This window comes from Lissotriton vulgaris, chromosome 7 (assembly GCF_964263255.1).
Source record: "Lissotriton vulgaris chromosome 7, aLisVul1.2, whole genome shotgun sequence".
NCBI classification, from domain to species: domain Eukaryota; kingdom Metazoa; phylum Chordata; class Amphibia; order Caudata; family Salamandridae; genus Lissotriton; species Lissotriton vulgaris.
In genome coordinates this window covers 1648406291-1648431418 of record NC_141695.1, presented here as the reverse complement: position 1 = coordinate 1648431418, position 25128 = coordinate 1648406291, and the positions used below count along the sequence as shown (strand labels likewise).

General features: G+C 40.3%; 1 protein-coding gene across 1 annotated transcript in view; it reads right to left on the bottom strand.

Moving 5' to 3' along the window:
• Window positions 1-25128, bottom strand: part of SLC9A8 (solute carrier family 9 member A8) — a 431266-nt gene that overhangs the window by 50940 nt on the left and 355198 nt on the right. The window contains exon 12 of the mRNA XM_086932630.1: window positions 5964-6046. Within this exon, the coding sequence (XP_086788756.1) occupies window positions 5964-6046 (83 nt within the window). The remainder of the gene's footprint in view (window positions 1-5963; window positions 6047-25128) is intronic.

Below are 25128 nucleotides of genomic sequence, written 5' to 3'. Positions count from 1 at the left end.
TGGACGAAAAAATGCCACCTGAGCATTTTCATAGCAGTGGAATAAGGCAGCACACACTATGACTACAAACAATGAAACAATAGTACGAGAAACATGTACACAACTCAAAATAGTACAACATGGCTCTAAGCTGTATTACTGAAGCAAACCTCATGCCAAGCCCATCATGTAATTTCACCAAGAATCTTTTGCAGTGCACAAGAAGACACCTCAGACAAGCACTTTTAAATGTGTTTCTCTCTTACATCCAACTCTCTCCAACCCATTCTAGCCCCCTGCTGTTTTATTTCTGTGGTGGCAGCTCTGTTCCAGACAGGCCAACCTCATCCCTTGCCGCTTTTTACCTGCAACTGTTGCTGCCAAATGTTAATACAATGGCAATTAGATTGTCACAACCGGTCAAAATCAACTCATTGTATAGTCTCCTTCGCCACTGCACAGGTGAATTGCTACAGATACGTTAACCACATCAGCGCGGTGCGGATTCCTGCGCTGTGCTGAACGTTCTAATGAGCCAACGGGCTCATGACGGAACGGGTCCGTCATGAGCACAGGCCAACCGACGGTCATGACAGAACCGTTCCGTCATGAGCATCGAAGGGGTTAAGAGACGGGAATCAAAACACAACCTACATGTTTTGCACTTTTTCTGTTCTGGGCCTACACTGGCAGACATCTCAAGGCAACACAGAACCAAGTACTCTGGTAGAGTTTGGAAATACTCCCACATATGCCCAAATAGGAAATTTTGGAACCACAGTGGTAAGGATACACTGAGTATACATCTTGTTCTGTTTTAAGTTTACTAATAAGGGAATTGACCCTGTCGTGGACCTGTGCAACTGCAAGTACAAAAGCAACAATTGTGAGCGGCAGGGTACTGAATTTGGTATCTCACCCATTTGTACTCCAATCAGTATTGCTGGGTCTCTTCACTCTGTGCAGGACTCTTGAATATAAATTCTTTAACTCCACAAACAGGATCATCTTCATGAGCTTTAAGGCTCCTGTTACCTAATTACATGATAGGGTTGTTTTTTTTTATTTTACTGGACAAGGCATTTGAGCTTATGTTGGGTTCCATATCTCAGTAATTCGTACATCCCAGCTTACACTTTTTTTGCCGTCTTTTGTACTGATAAAGACGTCTGCAAGCTCTGAAATAATATGAACAAGTGGCTATTTTGTTGGTTGTAAATAAATATGTAAAGATTGTATAAAGTTTAGCCCACATTCTATGAGGGTGAGTGTTTGTAATAATAATAAGCTGTAATTTTTGAAACAATTTTATTTAACTTTTGATGTCCAATCGCCACTTGAACACTTGCCTATCCATTTACCCCAGTCCGTTTATATACTGATTTGTATTATAGTTGGTGTTCCCGGTATACCCGTTTACTGAATTACCTAATTCTCATCTTCCTCCCCTGTCCGCTTTTTGGCCCTTACTCATTCAACTTCTCTGAATACACATTACAGAGTCCTCTCACTGACGGCGGGCTCCCTTTCCCTAAATTCTTTCGATAGAATACTGCATACTGCCAAAATTCCATTGAACCAGATTCAAACCATGATATTTAGAACCCCATAGGGCCACATTCAACTATGGCGTAAGCTCTTTATGGATAAAAACAAGGTTCTAAATTTACAACAGCCACCAAATTTTAAACCAATACCATCTAGAATAAACAAGTAATTTTTATTTAACATGAGCACAATGTTGGAAACATAAATAACTATGTATAACTGTGAAGTCAATTTAGACGTCTAGGTATTCACTGAAAGTCACAGGGGTTACCGTACTCGTTAAGCACACACACACTTTCTTCACATCGTCACCTTAATCTTTTTTCCGGTCGGTGAGTGTATATAGTTTTCATCGTGTACACATATAAAAAACACCCAATGATAAGTAAAAACAAATAAAATGTCAAATCTGATGTTCCAAACACTTAGTTAACATCACATTTCACAAAAGTCACTTGTACAGTGTTTTTGAGTCACAATGACACAGAGTCACTTAATGGCATGCTGTCTCTCACCCTGGTATACACGATTAAGTCACTACCGCAATATGCTAACGAATAGAACAGCCTCACAAATGTACCTTTTGTATCTATATCCAGCCCTGAAGATTCGCAGTCTGTTCCCTGCGATGAAACACGTGTTGGCCTGTAAAGAGGAACATTAAACTGGTGGACAACACCAAGAACATTACGTCTTTTGAACTTTTATAGTTGCACTAATGTTTTCCTACCTTGAATGCTGACGCTGAAAGTCTTGATGTGCGCAATTTACTAGCTTAACCAAGACCAAATTTACCAAGAAAGGATTGACCATATATAGTGCAGGGGCTGCGTTGTGTTTTTGCAATTTGTGTGGATCTCCTTGGTCCAACCTTGAGCGGTTGTGAGGGATTACCGCTCGCCCCTTTGCCTATACTGTTTACTTTATGTTACTTTACACTTTGCGGTTACTCAGGTTGTGCGCCTAGTCCTTCTGGAACACCCTAAAAACCCTCTTAGCTGTATAATAACATTTCAGACGGACGCATTCATTTTTTTAGTCACAGGAAGATTAAGTGATTTGTCCAGAATCACAGGATGTTTGAGCCGAGCCGAGACTCCAACCCGGTTCCCCAGCTGCTAAGTCGGCCACTCTAGCCGTTAAGCCACATCCTCAATTGGCATTCTCTGTCAGGAAGGCTGCTGGCATATGACAGGCAAAAGTGTTGCCTCATGGTACAGACAATGCTCAGTCACAGAGGTTGGCCTGTAGTAGAATCCATCTGTGCCATATCTGAACAGGACCAACCATAAACTAATCAGTCACGGCCTGACCAATAGGTGGCAGTCCACCGAACTACTACTACCAAGCCACATCCCATGAACACATGAACACAAACAGCCCCAGATGCACTAAGCCCTTGATGGTACTCAGTGGTGAGGTGCAGCTTGTGCTCTTCTAGAGTTAAGGTCAAACGCTCCATATTTTGGTTGAGGGGTATTTTCATTTAGGGAGACAAATTAATTTCACGATTATGAATATTCATTCATAAACTCGGGGAAAAGTTTGGAATAGTATTCCATTCAATCATTTTAGCTGGGCTACACCATTTCAGAAATAGATCAAATACATGCACATGAGTTGTGGGCCCATGCCTGAAGACACCGTCCAGTTTCAACTGCTGGCCGTGCCCCAACCGGAAGGGCGCACAAGTAACCCCAGGGCGGGACTAAGATTTTGCATGTGGTTGGCTATCTTCTGTGATGACATAAGGGCCAAATACAATGGGAGCCAGATGATGTTCCAGTTTGTAAGATTAACTGAAGCCTCTTCACTCATCATCATGCAGTGTATTTTTTAGACCACCCTGATACTGCTGTGGTCATTAAAAAACAGATGGCATGTTAGACCTTGCAGACATTGTTCAAAACCCCCAACACAGCCATGTCTTAAGAGACAACCAGCACAAAGCCTGCTCGACAAGTCCCTGGGCGATGGCCTCCAGTCTCAGAAGGCCTCTGGTCAAGAGGCTCTCCCTTTTCTATTCTTAACAGCAGGCCATTCTCAGTTCATATGCTGGAGGCAGGTTGTTAATCCAGCGGGCAACTGGTTGTAACAAAGAGCAGTAATCACCGCCCAAGCAACAGCCATAAACTAGTAGAGGCGAAGAGCACAGCACTTTTGTTGTGGACGGGCAATACGCATTTCATTTTACAAATACATGCTGATGTCAAACAGTCTGTGAGGCTCTGTGACAGCTACAACGTGAGCTCCTACGCAAGGAGCGTGGCACCACACAGAATGCCTCGAAAAGTAAAGTCTGTCAGTGAATTGGCTGAATAACAAATACCAATATAGGTACACACGTCCACATATACGAAACAGAATTATAAACATGATTTTCATCTTTTTTTATACATCAGATTAAAAGTGTTAAAAAAACAAGGTATTTCTTCATGCTATGGGTGTAAACGCAGCCACTTGTACCAAACCCTCCACGCTAAGAACGTGTCACTTTGAAACCTGCCGGGAAAGTTGACATGGCATGGGTGTGGAGCATTCTTTCTATGTCAGCCCTTTCCCAGGCGAGACAAAACAATCACACCAACCTGGCATTAAACATTCAATAACACTGCAAAAACAGCACTGCCTGTGCAAGAATCTTCATCTGTACCTTTAATGGACTTATCTCCGTAAACATAAGGTGGAATGCGTTAATGTGGAAAGCCAGCGAAGCATACATCTGCTGAGTGAGTGTATAAGGCAGTGACAGAGCTAACATCCACCATCTCTTCTTAATGTTGTGATTTTCTGCCGGATGTGAGCGTGCGGGATTGCTAAACCTAAGTGGTAATTCGGCAGTAGAAAAAAAGAGAAATTCCCTTTCATGTGCGGATTCCCTGCTGTCCTGTAGCCGTGCGTCTCTATGGGGTTTGGGTAAAGGCAGGAATCCCAGTGAATGCACACGCACAGCAGCAGCACGACCGGTGCTGTCAGCCCTCGCACCAATCAGGAGTCTGAGCTTCACAAAGTTTCTCAACCTGGCAGTGTTGCCATCAGAGCCTGCTGCTGCAGCCCGCATTTAATGGGGATCCATGTTTTGCCACACGCACCAGGGCGAGCTGCCTCCCACTTCCCCCGCTCACTCTGCTGTATCTGGTAACGCTGCTCGGCTTTCATTAGCGGAAAAGGAAAACGCACAGAAAACAAGTGTTATTAAATAAATAAAGACGCGGACATGGCAGGCGTCGGATTTGTGTTCGAGAGAAGTCAGCATGAGTCACCGTACACATCAAAGGCCAGGGGCATTAGAGGAAGAGGGTGAAGCAGCCCCTCCGTCAGCCTAAGGAACCCCCAGAGGTTCCTGGCAGAGTCGGATTCCGACGCGTGCCTTGGGATTGTGCCGCGCGACGTGAGCTGTCTACGGTAGAAGCTCATGCGCGCGACCCAATCCCAAGGTGCGCGTCGCAATCTGCCGCTGCCATAGACAATGCTGGGCGCATGGCCAGCTCTCGTCTCCCCTCGTTGTCGGCTGAGCCGACAGCTATAGTTCTCGCGGCGAAACCTAAAAAAGGAGTACCTGTCTAGTTCAACATGTACTGTAAGATGTGAGGTAATGGACCAAGTCAATCTAAATATCACTTGTATCTTGTTTTTACCAGATTTACATGACTAGTGAATCACCTCAAATACAATAAAATGTCCTCTCTTCCCTTACTGCAGAGATAATACTTTATGTTACAATTCTAATCATCCTTTCTGACCATAAGTGTGTATAGTTTTCAACCACGTACTCGTATCTTATTTGCTAAATTTTCTAATATATTATAAACTAATTTAAAATTATGAAAATGAGTTTGCAACCGTACATAAGAACAAGAGATTTCTATTCATCATCTATTCAAATAAGTTGCAAAACCAGTATTATAGACAAAATCATTATTTACTCAGAATGATATAAATTGGGAGCCACACACTAACACACAAAAAATGCCACTGTTCTCATGGGAAGATTGGGTTTTTACTAATTGTTAGCAACATCCTATGTTTTAATATGTGTTATGGGAACAACTGAAACACAGTTGTGCCCAAGCAATAGATCGTGGTTCTTTTTATTTTTAACACTGAGAAATGATAAATTGATAATTTTCTACATACAGTTGTAATGGCAATAATGGTAGCGGATCACAGTCAAGACATTCAAACCATATTTTACTTTAAAAAAAATGTTTTCCAGTAAATAACTTCGTAGTGGTTGCAGTAACAGTCTCATAAATAGTTTAAGCAAACAACATTAACATTTCTATCTCAATAACATTCCTAGGAAATTTTTTAAATTTCAATGAACTACATTTGCTTTAGCCAAACATGGTAATACAAATACTTTTCTAAAATATATGATTCTACATGTTAATGTTTGTTATTTTAAACTTGTTTAACTAGTGAAAAATACTCACTATGCACCAGATGACAAAGGAAATTTCAAACTTATGGGGAAAGCTAAAAATCGAGAGTCCGAGAAATGCGAACACACATGTTTCTGGAGAAAAAAAACAGATAAACATTGTTTATTATACATATAATCACTGGTGTACAGAGGTTGCGCAGACTTCTAACATCAACTTCATCAAACTCTTTGGTGGACTTGGGTTGTCCTATACATGAATATGTGTAATGAACAAAGTCCACAAACAGAAGCTAAATATAAGTCAGCTAAAGCAAAATAGGAAGTAGTGGAACATTTTGCTTGATGAGGATAGATGATAAAGTTGACAGAGGAAACTAAAAGGTAACTGTCAGACTTCAGAAGGCACATCTAGAATCAATATGGACATTACAATGCTCCATCTAATTATTTTATTTGGTGTGCAGGAGTGCAGAGTCTGTGTACATACTTTTCGAAGCGTTTAGGAAATAATGCGCTATTCCAAAATAAGCCACTACATCCAGAAATATTGGTGGTCTAAGGCAACAAACCTCATTATGTAGCATTTGATTATGTGTAGAGTGCAAATGCTGCTCATATGTATAGTTGAACATGTTTGTGGCACAGAACAAATCATGCATTTCTGGGACATTACGCCATGGCTAAACATTGAAAGAAAAATCATTCATCAAATATGTTGTGACTGGAGATGTAATGTCAAACAAATGTATTAGACCAAAGAAAGTGTTCATCAGAATTAATTTAGTAGGAAAATGCATCCATCAGAAATACTACCAAGTAATTTCCGGCACATTGGAATTTCTGTGCACTTACATGTTACAGTGACGATTGAACAGTGTAGAGAAACAACTTGCTGTTGGCAGCAAAAACTACCTAATAAACATAAGCATATCTATAAAACAAAACAGCAACGCACGTATCGCCGACCTCACAACTACCAGCCCATTTTACAAGCACACACCCCGGATCCCCCCCTACGACGTCCAAGCAGAACAACTAGTACGTAGCACCATACGCCGCACCACACCACATCTGAGGACCAGAGGTCAGAACGCGTCCGCCTAAGTGTCTCCCATTATCCCTAGCAGTGCACAGCTGTACCGACCAAAGTGTATACAACGTTCGCTCCTTCACCTGACAACAGTACTCAGAATTCATTGAACACCCCCCAGTTTTTGTACCCCAGTTCTACATGGCAATATCTGGACCTGGCACCTCATGGTTGCCAGAACAAACCAGACTGAGGTCCTTGTTGCCTCCTTACAAGTAACAGTTATTAGATGTTTAATCCTGAGAGTCCAATAGAAAATCCAAGGAGTCTAAAGCTGTGTTATAAGGTTTCTACCTCCATGAACTGCAATCTGTCCCTTGCCCACCGACTCTGAGTTCAGTCCTATCCAGAGAGCAGTCATAGCCTTTTGTTAGGCTACACCTACTCCCAAACAAGTCGCTGCGGATAGCCATCTCCATCATGCCAACTGAGTGTTGGGTGCAGTTTTACATTGCTAAACCAACTTTTCAAAACTGGTGGAGTTGCTCCTGCTTACACTGTTTAGACATTGGTGTTCTTACCTACTCTAAGGCATCATGTCTATCTAATTTACTCTCTCCCTCAAACGTACTCTTTCACTCGTTTTAAGTCTATCTTACTCACTTTCTGACTTATCTCTAACACTCTTAAGCTTTCACATGTACTAGTTGCCTTTTACCTACTAGCTCTATCGAGTCTGGAAGATAACTGGTTTGCTAATTCCCCTTCAAGTGTACGTTTTTAAATCAACAGAGCTCAGAATCCAACAAAACAGGCATCTACGGCAACAGCTTTTTTATCAGACATACAAGGACACAATTGCACCCTATGGAATGGGCGGAGCTCAGGTATTGCCTCACCTGCCCATGTGTAGTATTATGTTATTGACAAAATGTTTATTACTTGAGAATTCCCTGTGGAAATTCTCCTGGTTCATTCTATGTAGAATGTTTCTTGTACAGTGTTCTATGCATGGCTTGTATCTCTTTGAATGTGTTTGTTTTCTTACATCTTGAAGATCAGCCACTTGTCAGTTACACTGCTGATCTTCAAGAAGGTGGATGCTCTATTAAACACCTCTTCACTTAATCTTGGATTGCTTGGATTTTATTATCTTTGAACCACCACTACATATTGGCAACGTTTTGGGATTTTTCTTATGTGTTTGGAGCATCTACAGATCAATTTTTAGGAAGTTTTAATTTTATTTTATCCATTTTTCAAAGTTATGGATAATTAAATTTATATTTTGGATTCATTTTTCTACTATCAACTTCCCTGCAGTGCACTCAAATTGTGGATTTATCTATGGATTTTTCCAGAGTATTTTGATCTACATGTATAGTATCTGACTTTTATTGGAATTATCGTGGCATATTCAGATTTATGTACTCTATACATGGATATATGCTGATATCTTCATGAGGAGGATTGTCATGTAGTTTTGAAGCCTTTCGTTTGAAAAGTGTTGTGGGTAACGCGATATTTCCTTTCACATGGATTGCCTGCTGAGTTATCCTTATCAGCGCATCTAAACTGTGAGTTATCGCTTCCTGCACACCTAAACTGCTGCTGTTTGTGCTTGTATCGGGAAACTGTGAGCAGCAGCATTTGTGGAACACTAACGGTGACGTTTTCATCGCTACCTGCACATCTAATCTGTCCTTGGTAAACTGCTTTGGGAAACTGTGAGCGTAGCACTATTTCTGGAACAATAACGGTGAAGATTTTCAATGTGATTCTTACCGCTACCTGCACTCACGTTCAACTGCAATTGCAGTCCAAGTGCATCTTTTCAAACGGAGCGTACCTTCCATGTTCTACATCTTCTGTGTTCATTCTCCAGAATCGTCTTCATCGTCGGATTCTTCTTCTTCGTTCCGGACATCTAGCAACGTTCCTTGTGTGTTGTTCTTGTTTACGTTGTGTCGTCATCACGCTTGGGCGGCCATTTTGTTTATTTATTTTTTGTTTCTTAGCAACCACACAATCGTTTTCATTTTTATTTTCTTTCAGCGTCAAACATTGAGAGAATGTAATCGCTTGGGGTAACTGTTTATTATTATTATTACTGTGCATCTTGTTATACTATTGTGTTTGGTATTGTTTTAATGTTACATTTTTAGTCTTTTGGCAAACTTTTATATTTACACCATGAGTACTGTTTGCGGCACACCACCTCCTTTTTATTCAGGACCTAATCAGCCCAGTATGAAATGGAAGAAATGGAATAGGTTATTTGACCAGTAGTTATTAGCTATTGATGGTGCACGTTTTACTGCTTCAAGAAAACTAGCTATTTTATTAAACACTTTAGGGGGTCATGCTGAAGATGTGTTTATATATTTACCAGTATCTCCTACTCCAGCTGGAATGGGCCATGGAGATTAAGATTGTTTTTTTTAAAGCCATTGATAGGTTAAAAAAGAGATTTACCGAACAACGTCATATAGTTATGGAAAGATTTACCCCCAGATGCATCAACAACCCAATTTGCGATTCCTTAATTGCGAAAAATACCCATTAGCTATTAAGGAATAGCAAAATGGAATGCATCAAGAAATCACAAAAAAAAAGTGATTTCTTAGAATTCCTTATTGCGACTCGCAAATTGCGAGTCGCAATTAAGGAATACCTCCCCATTCATTCCTATGGGCCTAGAGGCCCATAGGGATGAATGGGAAGACAATCTCAAATTGAGATTGCGATTTCAATGGTGAAGGGGTGTCCAAAGGACACCCTGTTGCACCCCTGAAATTGATCTGTGCACATATGTTGCGCGCACACATGCCCTTAGGACATGTGTGTGCGTAACATGAAACTTTGAAAAATGCACTTTAGTGCATTTTTCAAAGTTTTTGCAAATTACCATGAAGTTGTACTGCATGGTAATTTGCCTGCCCTATTAGCGAACTCGCTATTTTTAAAACTTTCATGCATTGCATTTAAGAAATCTCAATTTGAGATTCCTTAAATGCAAATAATCGCAATTTAGCGAATTCTCAATTTGCGATTTTTGCATTTGGGATGATGCATCCCAAATGCAAAAATAACGGTCGCAAAGTTCTCAGAATCTGCCCCTTTGCGAGCGGATTTTTTTTTTGATGCATCTAGCTGATAATTTCCACACTAGACATCAATTACTTAATGAAACTGTCAATACATATGTCGATTGCCTTAGAGTTCTGGCTGATGAATGTGAGTTTGGGGACCAAGTTAATAAATATTTTCGGGATCAATTGATTATTCGTTGTTCCAATAAAAAGATTCAAGAGCAGTTACTTAGACAACGTAGTCCAACTCTAGAGGAAACGGTACGAATTGCAAAAAGTGTTGAACGATCTATTATATCCTTCAACACTATTAATGTCGACAAAATTATTACTGGTGTTGCTGCTGTTAATGTGAAAGATGCGAAATCTCAAGTCTTTCCTAAGAATAAAAATATTTTTAAGGGACCTACTGGAATTGGAATTGGAATGATCTTTATTCGGATTATAATAAATCCATAAAAGTACATACAGAATGAAACATTTTAAAATACATTAAAAACATATATAAAAAAGTTAAAAACAACCCAATTGGGCATGAGCAGCATATTACATAAAGTGCATGATACAGAAAATACAAAACGTTATACAATTAGAAAATGCATTCATAAGTTTCTGTTTAGCCAATACCAATAGTCATTGATTCCGTACATATAATTAATCATCTATACTGGTTGTATTTAGATTTAAAGTGCATTATGCGTACATAGACCATTATGCATGTTCCATACTTGCCCTAGATTTCACACAGGCTTTTATGAAGCAGCTTATAGTGTATATAATATCATCAGTCGGTAACATTTGCAAAAATTTGAATGCCAATTTAAAATCTCTCAAATTGTATTTTCTAAATATCGGCATTAAATAGTGATGGATATACAGTTTATAGTGGCCACAAAAAATAAAGTAATGCAATAAACTTTGTTTCCCTCCGGCAGAACATGGACAGTCAAGTTCTTCTAGATTCTTATTATAGCCAAGTGGAAAACTCAATAAATTTACAATACTACCATCTCGGAACCTAAATAGAAGGCTCCGGTTCCATCTTCCTATTGGTTTCGACAAATATCTACAGGGTTTGTGAGGTTTATTTAAATTATCGTTTTCTGTCTCAATTAGTGGGAGATATTTAATAATAGCAGGTTTCATTAGCACAGTTCTCATACGTTCCTCTTTATATATTTCAAACAGTGCCCGTTTAACAATATTCTTATGAGCAGGGACAATGGTATTTGGGGAGCTAAACAAAGAGCCGAGTCCCACGCTCAACAGGCTGGTTTTGACTGCATTTAGCCAGGGTATGAGATGGGATCGTTCATGTAGTAGACAATCTGTGATTATACTGCGGGTCAGGGAAGCCGCTGGATTTGTCCATAATTTTATCCAGAAAAGCGTGGGCCTTGACCTAATGAAATCAGCTATATATGGCAACATAAGTTCTTGGTGACAAATGAAAGTTGGTGCGCATGAGGTGCCACCCAACACCTTCCTACAGAATCTATTTTCCTCCAGCTGCAAAGGCAGACTGTTGCAGTAGCCCCACACTTCTGCTCCATATGTCCCAGTTGGCTGACATTGGGTACGATAGATGTTTAACAGGGGCGTAATCACATCAGCCGTTCTTGGTTGACGAAGGGACAAGATTGAATTAATGGATTTACCAATCTTATTTCTTGCGTGGGCAGTGTGATGCTGCCATGAACCAGTATTGGAGAATAATAACCCTAAATAGGGGAAAGTGCTGGTGCATTTTAATTCATTATCACCACTTTTAATTGAAAGAATGTTGTATCTTTTTGGTCCACAGTTCATGATAAACGATTTTTTAAAATTGGTATTTAAACCTAAATCCGACATAAAAACAACAAACCCTGTAATTAATGAACGCAAAGCATTAGGAGTACGCCCCATTAGTACTGCGTCATCCGCATAAAGTAGGGTGGTAATGGGGGAGCCATTAATAATGGGAACGTCCTTGGAATTCTTGCACAGGGCAGGGCTCAAACCATTAATATATAAAATGAAAAGCAGAGGGGCGAGTACACAGCCCTGTCGGACGCCTCTTCTAATAAAAATATCATCAGATAGTTCACCATCATTGTTAATGCGTACTCTTGCCTTAAGGTCCCTATGCAGATATGAAAGAAAATACACTAATGCATCATCTAAACCATAATCAAGCAATTGTGACCATAACCTAGAACGATTGACAAAATCAAAAGCGGAACTCAAATCCATAAAACCTAAATAAAGAGGGGATTTTTTAACAACAATATATTTGGCCATGATCAGATTTAAGTTGAGACACTGCTCAACCGTGCCCACATGGCTTCTGAACCCCAATTGGCTGCAATGAAGCACATTATTATCCTCAGCCCATTCCCTTATCCTCTTAAATAGTACCCTGCCAAGGACTTTTAGTGTGTTGTCGATCAGTGAAATCGGACGGTAGCAGGCCGGATCAGACCTGTCACCTTTCTTAAATATCGGTACGATGACACTGTTTGACCAGGATTCAGGGATTGAGCTGTCGGACAGATTGTTGAATAGGTTGCATAATAAAGGGGCCCAGAAATTGACTTCCGATTTAATCTGGTCAATAGATAGACCATCAGGGCCAGGGGCTTTATTACTGGCGCTCTCCAAGATTGCATCCTCCACCTCAGATATTAGAAAGTTCAGTTGTTTGGCGTTATTTAATACGGATGCAGAATCTATAATAGGGGCTGCTACGGTATAAATTTTGGAGAAATGCTCCACCCAGACCTCACCGTTTATATTACAATTAATAGGTTGGATGTTTGAACCAAAGGACCTGAGTGACTTAACTTCTCTCCAAAACCCCGCAGTGTCTTTTAGCGAGGCGGTCCGTGTAAGTGACTCCCAATGGTTGACCACTAAGGCCTCGGATCTTATCCGCAGGGCGAGTTTATATTTAGATCTTAATTCTCTCACTAGGTTAAAATCCCTAGGATTTTGTTGTAAAACTGCCCTCAATTCCCTGTTGGCCTTTGAGCACGCGGAGTCAAACCAGCGGGGACTATGATCTATATTGGGCCTAGATGGTTTGGAAGATTCCCTTTTAATAGCCCCACATAGATTACTGAAAGCAACAGTTAATACTTCGCCAGTACTATCAAGCGACAGGCAAGTCTCTATTATCAGAGGATGCTTTTTAATTACCTTAGCCAGGATAGCTTTATTATCCACCCCTTTCCATATTAGTTTTAGCCTATCGGTAGACAGTACCAGATTCTGTGGCCCATTCTCAGTTCTCAGAGCAGCCTTTATGGATTGAGGGTTGTCCAAATGTATTCTAAGTGGGTAATGGTCACTATATGCAGAGCAGATGACCTCAGCTTTTTGGATAATATCACACAGGGAAGAACAAAGAAATATATAATCTATCGTGGAAGCACAGCCTTGACCTATGTAAGTTGGTGCAGATGTGTTTTCATCATCAGTTCCAGCAATTTCCATAGAATTAACTAGGTTACGGGATGCTAATAGATTCTTAAGCTCTTCACCATTGCGACATGGGACACTAGTGCGGAACATGTGAGCATTAAAATCACCACCAATACAGATGCCGTCAAAAGACCCATACTTTCTCCCCTCCACGATGTCATCAATAAAGTTAAATAAAGACAAAAAGTTTCCATTGGGATGGTTAACAAAATCGTTATTATAAAAATTAATTATACATAAAATCATCCTGTTAATGTATTTCACAGCCATAAAACATTTGCCTGGTGTTGGGATCTGTTTGGTTTGTACCCCGGGTTTTATCTTAGACCAAATTGATAGCCCCCCACTGGGGCGTCCCATAGATGAGGCGGAGGCCTTTAAGTTATGACAACAAAAGCCCTCCACTGTGGGGTTAGCTATACACCAAGTCTCTTGAAGCAACAAGATGTCACAATTATTGTTGACCCACTCCAACCATTCTTTAATTTTCAGTTTGGAATTAAGACCCGCTATATTCCAACTTACAAGAGAGAGGACAGAATCCACATGATTATTGTTCATAGACTGGCCTCTTCCAGGAGTCCCTGCCAAGGAACGCGAGGCATCCTGATTTCCGGTCATCAAAATTGGTGATGGAACAGCTGGGTCAACTTGCTTTGTTGAAGAGGGTCAATCTAACATATCCAAACCTGACAAAGGTGCAAATCTATTGTATGTGTTAAAAGGGTAAGCTACTGGCTGGAATTGCATAGCAGGTGGCTGAAAATACCTAGATGGTGGATGGAATTGCAAAAAAGGTGGTTGAAAATGCATAGGGGGTTGTCTGTAGAAATAACTTAAAGGTAGCATAGTAGCAACCGTAGAAATGGCCGAACAGTTACCATTTATGTTGAGCAAATGCCTTACGGTGCCTGGATTTTTAAAGTTGAGAACTATGCAATCGCCGTCCTTATCTTTAGGTAATGGTCCGATCCAGGGCACCCTGCGAACCGATATGATTTCTCTTGATATGTCATATCCAACCCCCTTGTGTTTGGTTAGCCAGTCTATGCACTTATTTCGTAGTTGTACCCATGTTTCCCCCTGATCCTCCCTCAGCACCGGTACTCCTGCCAGAACCAGGACAAACGGACATGCATCCGGTGGCAAGTGTAGGGGTAAAACGCGCCCTTCATGTTTGCGAGGCCTATTAGACCCAGCTTGATCAGCACCTTTATTGTTATCCACAGCTGAGGTTGCTGCTGTGATGGGTTGGGTAAGGCCGTCACCCTTACTGATGGTATTTTTATTACTAGTTACCGGCGGGGTGGTTTTCCTAGGTGCAGGGGTTGGGATAGTTTTAGTAACTTTACTAGTTTTTGCACACTTAGTCCCTGTATTAACAGATCGGGGTTGGATAGTAGGTGGTACGTTAGAAGATGATGGTGATGTTCCCGAGTTATTCGTACCCTTATCCAATATAATACAAGTGTCCTGTGTTTTTAGTGACAAAGTGCTGCTTAGAGTTTCAAGGTCTTTTAGTAAACGATCAGCTCTAATTTGATCCTGAATAATAGACCCCTTCCTTTTGGCTACATCGTTTTTGACCAGATTGTCTAGTCTGTCCAGTCTTTTAAAAACATTATTAAACTGTTTGATCATAAGGTTTTCCAATCGATTAAAAATAGTGTCCACTATAGTATCTATAAGGTTCCCATTTTGTTTGGAGAGATTGAAGTTATCTCCCATTAATGTTGTTTGGGTCCATATAGTATTACCATTGCCACTGGGCTGAGTGATAAGTGAAGGGGAAATGCTATCTATATCAACTGGGTCTTTGTCATCCATAGGAACAGATACCGCCCCCATGGATTTTTGTTTGTTCCACAGGCTTTGGGGGGTGGGCTGACTTTTATTCAATAAAGGTTGTTTCCTTTTATTGGCGCTTTGTTTGGTAGTGCCTCTTTTTCTTTTTTCCCCTCCCAATTTGTTATTACTGGAGTCTGTGATATCCAAAGTGATAGCATCACCCTGGGGAACAGTTGTACTAATTTGGATAGTTTCTACTTGTAACGGTACCGACAGTGTTAATAAAGGTACCGACTGTAGGCTAACAGCAGCAGTTGTTAAAGGGGCCGAATCTGCAGCTATGTAGGTGACAGTATTTTCGTCTTCCACAACAATGGGCACATTAACAGACGGTTGTAAAGACTTAACCACAGTAACCTCAGGGATGATATGTGTATTCCCGTTTACACAATTGGTAGCGCTCGGTATGTTGTTAGTGGCGAAAGAGCCCATAGAGAACCTCCTCTCTGTCTCTACTATTTCATTAAAAGCAGTCTCGATCAAAGTTTCAAAGGATGTGATTAGAGAGACGGAGGTATCAGCGCCCTGGGATGATATGTCAATATGAGTAATAGTATCAGTGAAATCACCCATGTTAGTGCCTGAGTGTAGTACGTACTTTTGAGCAGATCTTAGGGGGGTGGCCCGTCCCGTCCCTCGTCGTTCCCGGACGGCCACAGACGGCCCGCCCTTTTCCCGGGCTTCTCCCGCGCGCGACTCGCGGGTGCGAGAGGCGTTCCCTGCTAATGAAGCGCCTCCTGGCGCGTGTCCGTCGTCACGCCGCCGCGTCCACCCCCGGGGCAGCTGGGTGATGTAGTTCCCCAGCTGCTGCTGCGCCGGGTGGATGGCGGTGGATGGCGGTATGAGCGCTGGCCGTTTCCCTCACGGCGCGGTTGTGAAGCAAAGCAGGGGTAAGTTAGCTGATCGCGTTGGCCGTTTCCCTCACGGCAGGTTAGGCAGTGATACAATGTCCCCAGAGCGCTTCGGCGCTCCCTGCTAATGAAGCGCCTCCTGGCGCGTGTCCGTCGTCACGCCGCCGCGTCCACCCCCGGGGCAGCTGCGTGATGTAGTTCCCCAGCTGCTGCTGCACCGGGTGGATGGCGGTGGATGGCGGTATGAGCGCTGGCCGTTTCCCTCACGGCGCGGTTGTGAAGCAAAGCAGGGGTAAGTTAGCTGATCGCGTTGGCCGTTTCCCTCACGGCAGGTTAGGCAGTGATACAATGTCCCCTACTGTTCAAGGTAATGTAAAATCACAAACCAATTTTAGGAAGCTATTTTGCAATCTTTGTGGTTCAAGAACGCATTCTTTTCAATTCAAACAATGCCCAGCTAGAGGGAGAGAATGTTTTAAGTGTAAAAAGATAGGTCATTTTGGTACCTATTGTCTATCCAATAGGAGAGTAGCAGTTCTTTCTGATTTAGAAGCTCAAGAGGAAACTTCTACAGAACTTTCTTTTGAGAATGAGATTCTTGCTGTTACAGAAGTTCATAGATTAGGACAAGTAGTTACTAACGATGATGACATTGACTCTAAACCATATATTCCTCCTATGTGTACCATTTCAGTAGAAGGTAGGGATATTGAAGTTATGGCTGACTCCGGGTCTCCTTATACAATTATTTCTGATTCTTTCTTTTATAAATCTTGGGATAACAAACCTTTGACTCCTAATAATATTCGTGTTTTTGGATTCGGTGGTAAAGAAATTCAAATGATGGGTTATTTTGTTTCTGACATTGCTTTTAAACAAAAAATCATTTGCTGCAAGGTTTATGCTGCTGTTGATGGTTTACAAGTGTTAGGTTAAAAACACCAAGGAAAGTTTGATATTACATTGCATCCCAATGCAAAAGTACAAGTATGTTTTGTGGAAGATTTGCATGTTAATAGTGTTGAAAGCAAAGAAAATGATAGTCTTGTGTCAAACATTATTAACAAACATGGTAATGTGTTTAAGAAAGAACTTGGAAAAGTTAAAGGATTTTCACACAAAATTGTGTTAAAAAAAAATGTAGTACCTTCTAAACATAAATTAAGAAATGTTCCATTATCTGTTAGGGGGGGTTATCTGAAATGATTATTAAATTATGGAAAGAAGGTGTTATTGAGTCTGTAAATGCATCTGAATGGGTTTCTCCCATAGTTTTATTTTTTTTTTTAAAATGGTGAGCTTAGGATGTGCACGGATTTGAGGTCTGTTAACAAACAAATTGTTATGGAGTGTCATCCGTTACCTAAAATACAAGATTTATTAGCTGAATTAGATGGGGCAAAAATTTTCAGTAGTATAGACCTTAAGTCTGCGTACCATCAGGTGGAATTGACAGAAGATTCTAGAAACATCACAACTTTTATTACTCCTGATGGTACATTCAGATATATTAGGATGCCTTTTGGACTTTCATCTGCAGCCTCAGTGTTTCAAAAACTGATGAATTCACTATTTAGAAACACTAAAAATGTAATTGCATTTCAAGAGGATATTTTGGTGTTTTCAGATTCTATTGAAAAACACCAGGAACTCTTGACTAAGTACTATCTATTTTAGATGATAGAGGTATGAGTATTCGATTTGATAAATGCAAGTTTTTTGCATCTGAAGTTGAATATTTAGGACATATGATCAATTCACAAGGTATTTTTCCAAAGAATGATCTTCTTTCTTCTATCAAACATATGAATGAGCCTAAAGACAAAGATCAGCTTAAATCTTTTTTAGGTCTGTGTGAATATTACTCTAGGTTTGTTCAAAATGTTTCTGATATTGTTTTACCTTTAAGATTGCTTCTTAAAAAAGGATGTAAGTTTTTGTGGACTAATGAACATTCTCGAGCTGTGTCTGCTGTTAAATCTGGCATAGTTGATTGTAAACCTCTTTCTCCTTTTTCGCCTAATGCATCAAATGTGATTACTGTAGATGCAAGTGATTCTGGTTTGGGTGCAGTTTTGAGCCAAATTAAGGGTGATAAAGAAGTACCTATTGCTTTTGCATCAAGGCCATTGTCAGCAGCTGAATCTAAATATTCCACGATTGAAAGAGAGGCGTTAGGTTGTTCCTGGGCAGTTGAACACTTTAAGACCTATTTATGGGGAAAGTATTTTAAAATAAAGACTGATCATAAGCCTTTAATTTCTTTGTTATCCAAGAGTGGTGTTGGAAAAGCATCTTCGAGGTTGGTGCGCATTCTTGCAAAACTTTATGAATATAATTTTGAGATTATTTACATTCCGGGGTCACAGAATACGAGAGCTGACTGTTTCTCCAGGTTATTGCCTGATGTTAATTTTGTTAATCATTCTGAAGGTTTTGATGAATGTGTGGTAGCATCAGTTGATGATGTTGTTCTTTCTATGTCAGATCTAACTACAAAAGATGAGTGGTCTAAAGCTATGGATTTGGATGAAGATCTCATTTTGGTGTGTAAATACATTGTGGATGGTTGGCCTATTGAGAAAAATCTTTCTAAGGAACTTGCTGTGTTTTGGAAAGTAAGAGATGATTTGGTTTGTAATGATAGTTTAATTTTAAAAGGTGATTGTTTTGTTCCTCCAATGTCTATTAGACAAAAGATTATTTCTATTGCTCATCTAGGTCATTTAGGTCAGTCCAGCACTATCAAAAAAGTAAGGGACATCTTTTGGTGGCCTTATATGGATGATCACATTATTCATTTTGTCAAGAAGTGTTCTTTGTGTGCTTATTCGGATAACGTTCTGAAACCTCTACATTCGAATTTGGTAAAAGTTGAGATTCCTGATGTTCCATGGAGAAAAATAGCGATTGATATTTTGGGCCCTTATGAAGGTATTGAGTCATGTAAAGTATACATTATTGTTGCTATTGACTATTTCTCTAAATGGGTAGAGTATAAATGGTTAACACAAATTGATTCTCTGGTGTCTGATAACGGAACACAGTTCACTTCATATTTGTTTGATGCTTTTATCACAAAGACTAACATTAAGCATATCAAACCTGCTTTATATTCTCCAAATATGAATGGTCTTGTGGAAAGATTTAATAGGATTTTAGTTGAGGGTATACAATTAGCTTTTAAATCTCACATTGATGTTAAGGCTCATGTAGCGAATTTAGTTTGGTCTTATTTGTGTACTCCACATTCTTCTACAAAATTTTCGCCTTTTCTGTTGTTTAAAAGCAGGAATCCTCAGCAAGAAATTTCTCTTTCTTGGCTGGAAAAAGTTAACTCAAAAATTGATATGGGAACCATTTATAGAAGGGCTAAACAGAATGCTTGTTTCTTCAAATAAGGTTGTTACTTCACCAATTAAGCCAAAACTACATGTAGGTGATATGGTTAAAATAAAATTACCTATTTTGTTAAAAAAGGTGAATCCAAATTTTCAGATTTTTTTATTATATGTAAGATTGGTAAGACTTCTGTTCTCTTGGATAACGGATCCTGGTGGAATATTTCAAAAATTGCTAAAGTTGATCCATCTATTTTTACAAAATCGCTTGTCTTTGGATCCTGATTATTCAAGTGATGATGTCTTAGAAAAAGGAACAACTTCTGAGGTAAATGATCATATAGTTAATGATTCTAACGTTGCTTCTTCTGCATGTTCACAACTAAGTTTTATTCTTCTGATGTACAATGTTCTTCGAAAAGACAGAAACGTATACCTAAAAAATTTGATGATTTTGTATTGTATAGATAAGTTTTAGTTGTTTCTTTTCTTTTCTTTCATTTTATAAAGGGAGGGGATGTGTAGTATTATGTTATTGACAGAATGTTTATTACTTGAGAATTCCCTGTGGAATTCTCCTGGTTCATTCTATGTATAATATTTCTTGTACTGTGTTCTATGCATGGCTTGTATCTCTTTGAATGTGTTTGTTTTCTTACAACTTGAAGATCAGCCACTTCTCAGTTACACTGCTGATCTTCAAGAAGGTGGATGCTCTATTAAACACCTCTTCACCTAATCTTGGATTGCTTGGATTTTATTATCTTTGAACCACCACTACACCATGTTGCCTAGCAGAAGAAAAGATTTCTTCCCTTCAATAACACTTTCTGGTCAATACTCACATGTAATCACAGATTCGTCACCTTTTGAATCCTCACAGGCACTAAATTGGATTGAAAAACTGTTATAGAACCCCATTGGAGGAAGGTGACACCTTTGGAATATTCATTCACTCTGCACGGCCTCCTAATGTGATGACACAAAGCCGCCACTCCTGCATGCTGATGTAAGTTTATCACCATTTTTTCCACACCACTGGATTTAGAGAGGCTAACAGTGCCCACAGAAAGACTTTGCTGGACCAAAAACAGAACAAACAGGAGTACATCCGATTCCCGAGTAGTTCTCCCCAGTTAGTTTGAACAAATTGATTGCTTTTGGCCTAACGTAAGATCAGTAAGGGCGCACCAATCAGACCCAAGAATCAAGCAGTCTATCACAAGGCTCACTTTCGCTAAGCATACATTTTTATGTATATAACGCACACCTGGACAATTAATCACTTTGTTGTGAATATTCTGTAAGGGTAATGCAACACTCTAAATGCTAAATAACTGTTGATATTGCTGTAAGGTGTATAACCTGTTTGAATATGAAAAATCCAATAAAAAAAGTTTACAAATAAAAAAAACAGGAGTACATCCGATAATTTAGCCAGAAGCGGATCAATGTGTCCGTTCTTGCACAAGGCCACAAGCTCAGTTTGATAACCCAAATGGACAGATTTGGTAATAGGGCAGCGAGCCACCAAGATCACATTCATAACTTCTGGTAACAAATCGAATCCACAAAGCAAATCGGCACAATCTCCACGCATGGCGGCATATAGTGCAAAGGTTTGAGTGCAGGACCCTGCTTTTCTATTGTAGCTATGGATTCTCTAAAAGAGGGAACTGAAGTGGAGGGCATATGCTCTGTTTCATCAAATTGGAATACCAGACAATGCAGGCCCAATGTGGAGATATCAGCAATAGCTGAAAACTGTCCATGTTGAATTTCTTCAGGATCCACAGGATCAGGGCCAGCAGAAGGAATGCTCAGAGAAGGCCCAAAATTCCACCACAAGGAGAGAATGTTCCAGAGAAAACTTCAGAACCTCTAAACCCCAAGACACAAAAGGAAAAACAATCTTTGTTATCAACGTAGGAAACAGATCTATCATGGCCATGCCCCTCCCAGCAAAAATGCCCTGAACCAGACAATGCCTGCAAGTTTGTCTGCCCTAATGCTAACGGAAATCATCAGGTCACTGACCGTCAAGAAAATCCCAAGAGGGGGCAGCCAAAACCAAACTGAGGCTTTTCATACAGAGAATAGAGACCCGAACATATCCATGCTTCTGCAATAGAACATGGCCATGTCTGTCAGGATCTGAACAGATATGTCCTTGATTACAGAGCTTTGAGGCTTAGAAGACTGGCATACAGGTCTAGAAGACTGATGTAATGCTGCTGCTACATCAAAGACCAGAGCCCTAGAATCTCCATATCATCAAGGTGACAGCCACAGCTCAGAGATGATGCATCTGTCACAACTGTGAGGAAGGGGCAAGAAACAGTTTTCTGCACACCAGATTGGCATTAATCAATGAAGATCCTCGGCTACTTCATCAAGACATGGATATTGTGTGACAGGAACCACCAGCGTTGGGTCCACTAGAGCCAAACGTTCCACTGCAGAGCCCACACGTAGCAACAAGCATGAGGCATAAACAGTAATTCCATGGCCAAAGGACCGATAAGCTTCAGAACCAACCATGCCGGAAACATAGGGATCTCAGCAATAATGTCCTGCACTCAATGCTGCAGTGGAAATGCCATCTCTGACACTGTATACAGGGTGGCCCCTATGAAGGGAATCAGCCCTACAAGTTGAAGGAGAGACTGTGGTTTGTTGATAGAAAATCACAGAGTGGAAAGAAACTAAACAGTCGAATGCAGGTGGACCTACACCATCTGCTAAGATGGTCCTTTCATAAAGGACATTCTGTCTATCACCAACATGCTGACGATGACCTCAAGCACTTGCATAACTTTCCTGAATACATGTGGGACAGCAGGATGAGAGCATGAAAATAAAGCCCACTGGGTCCTGTGGCAACAGAACTTGGTCCAGTGCCGGTATTTAAAACCTGTCCTACGCCTCAGCCTTAAGATAGGCCTCAATCCTCCGTCTACCCCAGGAAGCAGAAAGTAAATGGAACTAGGATACTCTGTTCATTTGTCATCATTTGAATTGCACCGTTGGTCTTGAAGGAACTAATGGGCATTGAGGAACAGTTCTATTTGGTTCTTGTCCTATTTAGTGAAATCCTCTCATGTAGTTAAAATAGAGATCTCAGTTTCTAGCATGGTTAGCCTCTCACAAGGGTTTCCACAGATCTCTAATCTGTCCCTGATCTTCTTTAACTCTATGTGACACCACTAGGAGAGATCCTCGAAATGTCTGTTCTACACTATAGGGCAAAAGAAAAGAGAGGGGTCCTACTCTTTCAAAGGGACAGGACACCAAATAGACTGCTGAATAAAAATGTAATCCCTTAGGGACATGATCATGTCCCAAAGGGATTACATTTTTAAGACTGTGGTATACACTATTACCAACATGCAATACCTACCCGCCAACACCCAGGTCCACAAATCCATGAGTGGATGTCAAAGCAACATCTAAAACTAAACCCCACCAATTCCATCAGATCTCATAAAATAAATCCGGCCTTCTTGTCCAAGCTTGGACTGACTGATGTTCTCACCTAGACATCAAACATGACATTGTGAATAATGCCAACACCAGAGATTCATCTCCAAAAATCCACTTTAACTATGAAGACAAATCTCTGCTATGTCCATGAACACATAGCTAATGTTGGACATCAGGCATTTCAATCCTGTTAGAAACTTAAAGTCTCTAGTGTAGGCCAGAGTTATCCTCAAATTGGGCTACAAAATGCTCCTGTCCCTGGTCTCTCATCAATTTAGTTGTCTGCCCTTCGAGCTGTGCTTCACATGGCCACCTGATTTGTTTCTGGGTACAAGAGACATGACTACACCTCCATTGTCCTTTCAACAATTCAATAGCTCCTCATTGATTCAAGAGCACAATATAAGATTGCATGTTTCACTCACACCTATATATGTCCACACCTGCCTACATGTCTGATAAACTGATAAACTCATCTGCCCAATAGAGGCAAAGGAATTTAAAAACCGTCCTCGTTGAGCCATTCACTTTCACGCAAGAGCGATGTATGAAACTATCCTACTTTGGCAGAGCAACAAGAATCTGGAACAAAAAATCCAGCTCTACACATGACCCCGGGTCGTGCTACCTTTAAGTGGAATGCAAATCCCTCATATTCCAAAGGCATTTTGGTTAATGACGGTTCAAATCTACATAACCTAAGCTGCACTGCACTAACCTGACTGTAATTATGTCCCTACAGTTTCTAATGCTCGATAGTCTTTCGTTACAATCTTCCATTCTCTTGTAATGTGATCCAATGCCCTGGTGTATGCGATATAAAACTGCAAAAACAAATCCAAAATAAATACATAAAAATAGAAGTGCCCGAAAACCTGATTGTTCAACTAAACCCAGCAATGGTGATGAGGGCCAGTCTTCAGTACTGATGTCTGATGTCGAGGCACATTTTCCAGTGCTTTAACCAAGTTTTTATGATGGTTTGCGTTCAGAAAGGCTAACCCTCATAAAAGAATACTTTACCATTAACACGTCAATTTGCTAAAATAGATTTAAAAAGAAGACGGGAAAGACCATAACTGTGTACAGGTATATTGCTAGAGTGAAAAGACCAGTCACGCATTACCAAGTGCAAAAGCAAAACACCGTAACATCAGTGGAAACTCAAAACTTATCAAAAAGATGCCACAGAAGATGTTTGCGTTGGAGCACCTACGGAAGTCCTAAAGCATCTATGCTGCAGTTTAGCCCTGACTCCCATACCTGCCAGTGCAGCTATAACTATGAGAAACACATCCTGCAACTTAAAAGATCACTTTTTGGGACTGCCCTTGTCACGGCTAAAAGTAGAAAAAAATCTCTTGGTTTAACCTTTCTATAAAAGCTGAACAGTCACACATGGCAAATGCACACGTACATTTTCTCAGCTCCAGCAAGAAACAAATTCATTATAAGAGTACATTATTAGCAAAGGAACTGACTAACAGAATAACACAGCACTATTTCCTACATCCTGTTTGGGATGGTCTAGTAATTTTACTTGCCTTCACCGTTTCAGACAAGGAGTACAATGACAACTTTGGAAAAAACTGTGCGTCTGCATCTACCAATGCTACTGATTACTTTTTAAACATACTTTTCCCAAATCTGAAACACCAGTCTTGAAATTCGAGGTTGCCATATGCCGGCAAGTTTTCTAAACATAGTAGGTGATGTCCTGTCCCAGCCAGCCATACTGCATGGTTTTTAAACTTCCAGTGCTTTTCAACCGCATTGCCCGATACTAAGCTCTTTTTTTCCAAGTATGATAAGGTCTCTACATTTAATAAAACTCCATACAATATTTTTATATATATTGAGACTATCTCTCCTCATCAATGTTTGTGTCCTTTATCCCCATATCTTACAGCTAATCATCCTTTGCCAAAACCCTGGAAGACCCTTGACAGGTAATGCAATACTCCAACCATAACCCACTTTGATTAAAGCATTTTTTTCCCTTACATTTAATAACATTCTGTACCACTGTCATGGGTTTTACAGTTACCTACTTCTTTTGTCCAGAACTCTGTGTACAATCTTTGACCTTATTTCTGGAAGCAGG